The sequence below is a fragment of the Spinacia oleracea genome, chromosome 3 (assembly GCF_020520425.1).
Source record: "Spinacia oleracea cultivar Varoflay chromosome 3, BTI_SOV_V1, whole genome shotgun sequence".
NCBI lineage: Eukaryota > Viridiplantae > Streptophyta > Magnoliopsida > Caryophyllales > Amaranthaceae > Spinacia > Spinacia oleracea.
The window spans coordinates 35,437,171-35,446,821 of NC_079489.1; the positions used below are offsets into that span (position 1 = coordinate 35,437,171).

Genomic DNA, 9,651 nt, shown 5'->3' on the forward strand with positions numbered 1-9,651 from the left:
GTTTAATGCGACGATGAACATGTATGGTATAATGGGAAGAAGAAGAGAATGATTGGTGACATTGTTGGAGACAAAATCAGTTGATAATCTTATGAACAAAAGTAGCAAATTATAGCAACAATAAACAGTCGTTGATAAACAAGACAATAAAACATAGTGTATTTTTGATACTACATAGAGTCGTCTAAAGTAGCTAGCTAGGTAGAACAATGTAATTAATAATACACATCTGGTCCATATTGTATCATGTATGTATCATGTATGTATGCATCATATGATATGAGAAGGGTGGTGTTTAATAAAACGAAAAACCAAAAACGAAAAGAAGGCTAATTAAACAAGTACTACGTAGTTGGTAGAAGCTAGTATGATGATTGAGTGGTGGAATTGGAAGAATGATGGTGTTTTGTGTTGAGGAAACGACCTCCGCTGCCTCGTTGTCTTCTAATCGCATGTAGGTGCCGAGATTCATGAAGATATGGCTGCATCATATTCATACATTATTATGTATTAGTATATATGCCTAGCTAGCTAGTAGCTACATGTAACATGTGCTCGGATATCCAAAATTAATTACTGGATGCCACAAATCCAAAAGTATTACCTTCCTGGATTTAACAGCCCTATTCTCCATCTCTGCTTTAGCTCTGGATTGCCTTCGCCTCAAAATGCCATGGTATTGCTTCGCATTTACATAGATCGGCTCATACTTTGATGATTCTGCAGGCAGTGCCACTCCATTGGAAGAATGCATTCCCTCGTAGTAACTCTGCTCATCAAGGTACAAGTTTAATCAATTATCGCCGTATAAATTAGCTAAGGATAAATACTATGTTTCTGGCCATTGGCCAACAAGGAGTGTCACTCTGTCATACATGTACCACACTAGAAAATAGAAATATACATGTATAAGTGAATCAACTTTGATTTTCCTTACTAATTTACATATCCAAATTCATTCCTACATCAAAACGCTATCATGTTAGATTGGTCTCGATATATACATGTATTTTCACAATATCAACTTTTTTAAAAAATTCATATACGGAATTGGATATTTTAGTGGAGTATTAGATATTGCATTCAAGTCAGTGCAAATAGTAAATGTAAAAAACTTTAAGGAACATAAGTAGTATGCCTTTTCTCTACAAACACGTTCTCATTATGAAACGGGTCTTATGTATCAAACAAAGTAACTAGAAAGAGAAATTACTATTTTTCAAAGTGAGAATTCGGGAAGGGGTTGCACCAAAATTATTTCCCGGTTTACGTTGTGTTTGGATAGCAATATAAAAGGGAAAAGAAGAGGGGGAAAGAAAGAAAAAAAAAAAGATGAGCTTCATTTTCCCTCCAAATCTTTCTAAATTTGGAGGGATTGTGTTTATTAAATAGGGAAGGAAAAAGGATCCCTCTCTTCTCGTTCCTTCCCCCAATCTTTTATCCAAGAAATGGAGCTTGTCTTCCTCCTTTTCCCTCCCCTTCCCTTCATTTCTCTCTATCTTTACTTATCCAAACAAAGTGTCAATATTTGTGATAAGAAAATATAAAAAGAAGGAGGTAGGGGGTTGCAACAAAAGTAGGCTTGTGTGATGCAATATTTGTGATAAAAATATTTACGGTGTGTTTAGATAGAAGGGAAATGAAGGGGAGAGAAGGAGGAGGAATAAGTGGGGAAGAAATAAAAAGGGTAGGTGATCAACTCCATTATTTCTCAAAATATCTCTAAATATTGAGAAATAATGTTTATTAAATAGGGAGGAAAAATGAATCCCTCATCTCTCTTTTCTAACCCCCAACCTTTTATCCAAATAAGGGAATTTATTCCCCTCCCTTTCCCCCCCCCTTCCTCTTATTTCTGTTTATCCAAACAAAGTGTTAAGAAGAATTGAAGCAAAGGAAGATGATAAAGAAAATAGGCTCCTCGCACAATCTTACATAGGATCCTTAAACCAACTTCTTGTTTACTTTAGTATTATATACTCCCTCCATTCTTAAAAGATTGCATCAAAATGTTTTTATTCACTTTATTAAAGAATTGGATATACTTACAAACAAGCGGGTAGATATATTTATCTTTTAGTTAAATGAACCAATTGCTTGTTGGTTCAGTGGTGATTGGAACTGAACTTGGTAGCTAGGGAGAATCCGTGTTCGATCCCCTGCAACAACAATTGGGAGGGGACTAGAACCTATCCACCCAAAACTTGCCCCGAATCCGGATTAGCCCTAAGGGTGAACCGGGTGCTAACACCAAAAACAAAATCTTTTAGTTAAATGAAATAATAGTGTGTGAAGAGAGATATGCATGCTAGGAGCACAAATAAAGGAATGGGATAAACAAATAGGGACAGTTTTTCAGAGACGTGGGGAGTAGTACCCCCATCCCAAAAAGAATGTAGGGGTGTTAATTGGTTAGGAGAGGTTTGAGGGATAAAGATCTTTTGAGGTGAATTAAAGGTTTGACTTTTTGAAAAATCTAATTGAAAGTGTTTGGTTATGAGAGGTTTGGAAGAGAGATTTGCGGTGAAAAAGCTAATTCGCAAAAATCTCAACATATGAGCTTTTTGCAACTAGAGGTTTGAGAAAGTGAATCTAAAATGACTACTCTGTCCTAATATTGCCTAAAATTGCAACACTTACCAAGCTTAGCACCTTACATTATTTCCCTTCTAACAACATTGGCCACGACTCCTTCATTTCACCCTTTTTGCTACTCGTTTCTTGCTGTAATAAATTTTATATTCGTATTTTGAAACACTTGAAACTATTGCAATTATGCTTGTAACATCATTAAATTGCGAATAATTTATTTTTTAAATTGTTTTTTAAGAGAAAATTAATTTGTTTTATTCATTCAATGTTTATTCAAAAAATAAAGAGAAAATAATTAACAAAATAAACTATTTGCCTAATATTAATAAGAAACAAAGTACCTAACAACAAAGTTTTTCATTGTCCGTAATGATCATTTTACATGTTAAAAAACTAACAACTAATTTACCAAATAATTTTACACAAGCAGTTAATTCAATCAGGTAGTCAAATCAACTAACAACTAGTCAAACCAGCTAACAAGTAACATCTCCTAACCAAACAAGAATTGTCTCAGAAAGCAAATTTCACTTTATTAATACTCTCTCCGTGTTTTTCTAAATGCATCATTTGCCTTTAAAGGGTGTTTTAATTATTATTTTTGTAAATGCATCAGTTCTTATTTGACAACTTATATTTATTTTTTCACTCTCTTTCATTGCACTCAAAATAGTTTATTGTTTCTCTCTCTCATGGTCCACTTAAACAATTTAAATTACCATCCTCTCTCACATGCTATCACTATCATGATCTTCATTGTTGTTTTATGTTAGACTAGGTCCTGTGCACGCACGGGTATTCAAAAATTATTATTTGACCATATTTTTTTATGAAATATTTAACTAAAATATTTATCTCTTAAAGCTAATGCGTAATAAATTATATATTTTATATATTGAGTATAATAATTTGACCAAAATATTTGATATACTTAATATGTTAATTTGATAAAAAATATTGAGTAAATATATTTTTTGTAATTGATATGTCGATTTGACTAAAATATTACCAAAACCATCTAATACTGTAATATTCTATGATCTTATTATTTTTTTCCCATATATACCGGTTTATACAAAAGGATAGAACTTAAAATAACAAATGAAATATAAATGTTTTTTAGGAAATGGTTTATTGGCGGAAAAATTTTGCACCGAGAAAAGACATGAATCATTCTTGATTATCTGGTGTCTGTTTTAGTATAATGTAATAGATAATAAATATATTATCTATTTGCCCACTTACACCATTTAATAATGTTTTTTTCAAGTGCCTCCTAAAACTATGTGTTCATGCAAGTAATGTATTAAAAAATGAAAGTAGTATTAGGGTTAAAATGTGCATATGGGTTGGTACAACGGGTTCTTATGAGAGAGATAGGGAGAAAACAAGTAGGAAAAGTATGAGGCAAACAATTAGAAACATCTCAAAAGTAATACTTCATGAGACAATATTTAAGGAGGGAGTAGTAAAAGAATGTACTATTTTTCAAGGCGAGAACGGGAACTCGAAAAGGGGATCAGGAGCTCTATGAATACTCGTAATGATTTGGAGAAATGAGGATGATAAAGGTCGCAAGTTGCGACAAGTTTTAGTTGTTGCAATCTTACATGTCGTATTATTTATGGTACATGTGAACGTCACGTATTCCATGGGTCATTAAAATATTTTTACTATCAATACTATACTTTTACTATGAAAATATGTAAATAAGGTAGTCGATACAAAGAAGGAAACAAACATTTATTATATTCATAGTAAATATGTATTTCTTTTTATCTTGTAATCACAAATTAAAAAAATACAAATTATAATCTAATAATATATTTTGTGTAATTTATAAACTACATTAATTTATAATCTAATAATATATTTTATGTAAAAAAAATTCATTAATTATACATTAGTTAATTTATAATATTATTTGTTAATTTTAAGGATTAGTTAGGATAGTAATCTAAAGATGTATGCACTAAAATCTAGATCTAAATTACTCCATCAGTCTATTTTTGTTTTTTACGTTTGTTATTTTTCACGCGTTTTAACAATTAATTAATTTGCATCGAGATTCCTCAATTTTTTTATTTAAACAAGATAAATTACGTTTATTTATAAAGTTTTCACTTTTATCAAAATTCTGATATTGGAAAATGAGAAAATTTTAATGTTCAATGGAAAAGTGTGAAATGACCCAATAAATTTAATTGGTTAAAATAATAATTGGACACAAATTTGATAGAATATTAAGTCATTTATGTGATAATATATAAGGAAATGTAAAGAACATTTTGAAATCCTCAAAAAGGAAAACGTAAAAAACAAAAAGAGACGGGAGTAGTATATGTGTTTTTAGTTTTCGGCACTAAAATAAATTCCTAATGATTCGTGTATACTAATTCCATCTTATGTTTTTAGCGATTATAACTTATTTTTATTGATTAGAATTGTTTCTTTACTATCGAAACCTAATTTTTATTGATTAATATGTTTTTTTGTTTTTACTTTCAAAACCTTATTTTTACTGATTGAATTTTTTTTACTGTTAAAATCGTATTTTTACTGATTGAAACTAAAGTTAGAAGCTGTTTTACTCAATCTATTGAGAAGTTTTTTTGGGCCAATTTTTCTGGTTCATATTAAGAGTAATTGTTGATGGTTAGTATGGTTTAGGGAAAAAATAAGGGGCTTACTATTTACCGCCCCATATTATTCAAAATCTCCCCATTCATTTACCCATATAACCTTCTTTATTTACCCCCCTCATTCAACATTTACCCATATATCCGCCCCAAATCTAACCACCACCGCCGGCCACCACCTCCGGGCACCATCGCCGGCCACTACCATCACGTCGTAGGCGACAAAATGGCCGATTCTTCACAAGAGTTTTTTTTTTTTTGGTCCGGAATTTTTTAGACACTTACGCATTTTTAGCTTGTACCATGGTACAGACTTATGAATTTTAAGCTTGTAACATGGTATAGACTTGTGAATGTTTAGCTTCGACTATGATATTGACTTATGCAGTTTAAGCTTATACCATGGGAGGAGCTAAAAAATTCATAAGCTTGTACCGTGGTACAAGCTAAATATTCATAAGTCTATATTATTTAAGACTAGATTTAAAGCCCGTGCGATGCACGGGTTAAATTCATTTTTTATTGTTTTTAACTGGTCTTTATTTATCTATTAAAAAATTTCAAAACTTATCTCTTATTATCTTTTAAGAGTCTTTATTTATCTACTTTTATTTTTCTTTAATTATCTTTTAAAAGAGTTTTATTTATCTTTATCTCTTATTATCTTTTGCCGGTCGTTATCTCTTATTCTTTTGATGAATGTCAGTTGCATTGAAAATTTGGAATAGTCGACCAGCCTCTTCAATATTTAATTTTTCGTTTTATCTTACTTGAAGTGTTATAGACATTTAGTACCAGTAACTTTATGATTATGTCAACCCAATGAATTAAGTAAAATCGAACCAAAATTAGCACTAAATTAAAATATAGCCTTCTAAGTTTAAGACACCCAAAAGCTATATACGGATCTAGAACACATAGAACACGGGATGCACAGGCGCTAAAAAAGGTAATTGAAATCTAATAATATCTAACTTTAAAAAGAAGAAAAAAAACATCTAATAATATCTAACTATCCAAGTAATTAAAATCTTTGAAATATTTTCTAATACTATGAGTAAAGTTAGAAATACATTATAATAATCTTTAAAAAACAGAGAATTAAAGTTAGACATCAAGAATGAAGTGTGCAAACTATTATTAGGTTGCATACATTATAATCGAGCTTGTTGGTTTACGAGTTCTTGCCTAATGGGAGCTTGTGGGATAGGTTGCATAGTAGCAAGAAACTAACATTAGATTGGCAAAGTCGGTATGGTATTGCTTTGGGTGCTGCGAAAGGGTTGGAATACCTTCATCATGGTTACGAAAGACCAATTATTCATCGTGATGTCAAGTCTAGCAATATATTGTTAGATGAGTTTCTCAAGCCTAGAATTGCTGATTTTGGGCTCGCAAAGATCCCTCAACTCAACGCTAGTAATTGTGATTCAACTCATGTCATCGCCGGAACACATGAGGAGAGGAAGCCCAACCATGTCAATTGGTCAGCATCGTTGTTGCCAAACAAGATACAGGAAAGCAAACAAAAGTTCTAAGACCTATTATTGAATTATTGTCTAGTAACTTCTCATACATTCATTATTTAAACGTGACCAATTGCTTATATGTATATATATACAAAAAAAGCAATTGACAATTATCATATTAAGTAGTCAATTATGGCAAGACTCTAATATTATTTACTTAATTATGTGATGATGTGTAAAATCTATGTATATGTCCATGTTTATCTATTGCTTGACGTTTTTCCCATATTAAGACTCTTAGATTATTTATTTTATTAATTAATAATTTAATTATATTCGATGACGTGGAAAACCTACGTGGCGCTCCGAAAACTCTTGAAAAAACTCCCCTTTATATATATATTTAAGATTTTGATTTGTTATTGCATTTCATTTAATGTAATCGGAAAAAAAAATAGAGACTTATGAATTTTTAGCTCCTTCCATGGTACGGGCTTATGAATTTTAAGCTGCTTCCATGGTACGAGCTTAAATTGCATAAGTCAATACCATGGGCGAAGCTAAAAATTCATAAGTCTGCACCATGATATAAGCTTATCAATTTTTTTTAATGAGAAGAGAAGAGAGAAGTAGAAATAATTACAGTTTGATGAGAAAATGGGACGTTGTACTCATGTCGTATCATTTGATTGTGATCCGTTAGAAAAACACCATGTTCTAACTCTTGCTTCGGTTGTTGGTCACCATATTTACCTACCAATCAAAATGTTAACAAAATCTTGCAATTATTATTGTATTGTTGTACACTTGCTGCTCCATTTCTGGATAACTGTCGTTTTGATTTTCCGTGGAACTTTAACCATAAATTTACCATTCAAGTTAAAATTCCAAAACAAACGCAACACTTTTGTAGAAATGAAAGCACCAATCATGAATTTATAAAATGATTTGAACATGTAATATTACGTGTCAATGTATTATTATTTTATTTACTTTTTAGAAAAACGGCTCATGCCATTAGAATTCATTACTAGGACATCTCACACACACATGACATTATTGATTATATTTAAAGTATCATAATAAGAATAATAAGAAATAAAAATTCAGCAAATATAAGCAATAAACTTACATAATATTTGAATAAAATACCTAAAGGTGACATGGGAAATTGTTGTTCATCGTTGAGGTTGATGGAGTTTTCATGATAATTGCAATCTAATGATAGATTGTTGGAGGAGTGTGGATCTTGCCGGAAGTTGTCTGCCCAATAAATTATTTGAGATTGGGATTTTGATGATGATGATGATTTGCTTCCAAAGTATTGATCACCCTTTTGATTCATTGCTTTACTCACTTTTATAGTTTGATATGTATATATTTAATTGCTATTTTCTGAAAGTCTTCTCACTTCTTACTAGAATCACCTGAAAACAAAAATACTAAACCAAATTTCTTTGAGTTATTCATAAATTTATAATCATTTATAGAGTATTAAGGTAAGGAAATGAGAAGGGAAAAAAATTACAGAATAAAAAGAAATCGGGTTGAATAAAAATATAAATAAAATAAAAACAGACAAAGGGAGTATTGTAAATCTCAGTACACTCTGTCTATTTTATGTTCAACATGATTATAGTAAGTCGGAAGGAGAAAAATGAAAAAAAAAAAAAAAAAACGGAAACAAAGAAAACAGTGACAAATTACTTTAGTAGTAGTTGCTTAAAAAAATAAGGGTAACAAAAGTATATCATAAAAAATTAACTAAATACTAGTTATTATAAGAATGTGTAATCTAACTAAACTATATTCTCGCCCCAAAAAAAATGTAAACTATCTTAAATAAATCTCCTGAGTAATTTTAAGGTTCTTCTTATGTACTCATAGTAGTTATTGGACAGTAAACTTATTCAAGATATAGATTGAATAAAATCAAAGAAAAACAAATTAAACTTACAATGTGTGGCTCAAGAAGAAAGAAGAAACCTTAAGCTTGTTGTTCCAAAGACCCAAGACAACAACAATGTTGAAACCTTTACCTCAGTTTAGGGAACAACTTTGATTTTTATTTTTTTCACTCTTTAAACATATTTTTATAAATTAACAAAATGTGCTTTTTTTCTTTTCTTTTTGGGGGTGTATAATTTCTGATTTAAGGTGGGGGTGGATTTAGCATATTATGGTCCCAAATCATTTGGGTATGTGTTGTGGTGGCTTGAAAGATGACGTTCATCTTACGTTGAAGGAGTGAGATAAGTTGAATATGTGGACTATATTTAATTAAATTTAATATGTTGTTGTATTAGATGCATGTGACAAAACCTATTTATCAATATATTAATATCAATAACTTAAGTCTTTTGTTCTTTTGCACAATTTCAATTTTTTTTAGGGGTTATTCCAAGTAAACCTGGTTATTGGACAGGGTAGTTCAATGGATATAGGGTTAGGGTCAAGTTAATAGGGCTTTTATTGGTCAAGACTCTTATTAGACAGGGTCTTTATTGGACAGGGTCATTATAGGGTCAAACTTATACTACAATTATTTTGAAAATTAAAATAGTAATGATACAAAAAATTACGTGTATAGCTTCGTATTCACTTGTACTTGCACATGGCTCTTTTGTTTTTCATTTTTCATTGCTCGTTTATTGACCCGCCCACTAATGACCCGCTATTGACCCGCAACCCGCTTTTGACCCGTCCATTATCAACCCGCTAAAAATGACCCTTTTAATACCCGACCCTCTTTTGACCCGCCCCCACCCTGACCCGACCCGCCCGATAACCAGGTCTAATTCCAAGTATATTAAAATAAGGAGTTACGGAGTACGATTTATATTTGTCGCAAAAACCTAATTAAAAGTGTTTTACGTTATAATTAACTCATTTTCTCCGCTTTTTTGTAGATAACACAAATTTTTAGGCACATTTGTCATTGCACGTTTTTT

General features: G+C 31.0%; 1 protein-coding gene across 3 annotated transcripts; it reads right to left on the bottom strand.

The window, feature by feature from the left end:
• Positions 1-109: 109 nt before the first annotated feature.
• On the bottom strand, positions 110-8,865 carry LOC110797855 (nuclear transcription factor Y subunit A-7). Of its 3 annotated transcripts, none has more exons than XM_056840141.1 (5): positions 8,658-8,865; positions 7,853-8,127; positions 7,344-7,453; positions 605-769; positions 110-482 (listed from the first exon to the last, which is right to left on the bottom strand). In XM_056840141.1, exons 2-5 carry the CDS (start codon positions 8,043-8,045, stop codon positions 363-365), a joined length of 588 nt encoding a protein of 195 aa, XP_056696119.1. In that variant the 5' UTR covers positions 8,046-8,127; positions 8,658-8,865; the 3' UTR covers positions 110-362. The 3 variants fall into 3 exon arrangements, with proteins under 3 accessions (XP_056696119.1, XP_021858672.1, XP_056696120.1); XM_022002980.2 differs by having other exon boundaries at positions 7,853-8,142; positions 8,658-8,864; XM_056840142.1 differs by lacking the exon at positions 7,344-7,453 and having other exon boundaries at positions 7,833-8,142; positions 8,658-8,862.
• Positions 8,866-9,651: the final 786 nt, after the last annotated feature.

Bases quoted from the DNA above. Each gene is read 5' to 3' on its own strand.
- LOC110797855 (XM_056840141.1), bottom strand. From the start codon at position 8,045: ATGAATCAAAAGGGTGATCAATACTTTGGAAGCAAATCATCATCATCA. The intron at 7,454-7,852 runs GTATTTTATTCA...TTTGATTGGTAG, and splicing joins ATTTCCCATGTCACCTTTAG to GTAAATATGGTGACCAACAA. The intron at 770-7,343 runs GTAATTATTTCT...CTTGATGAGCAG, and splicing joins TCCCATTTTCTCATCAAACT to AGTTACTACGAGGGAATGCA.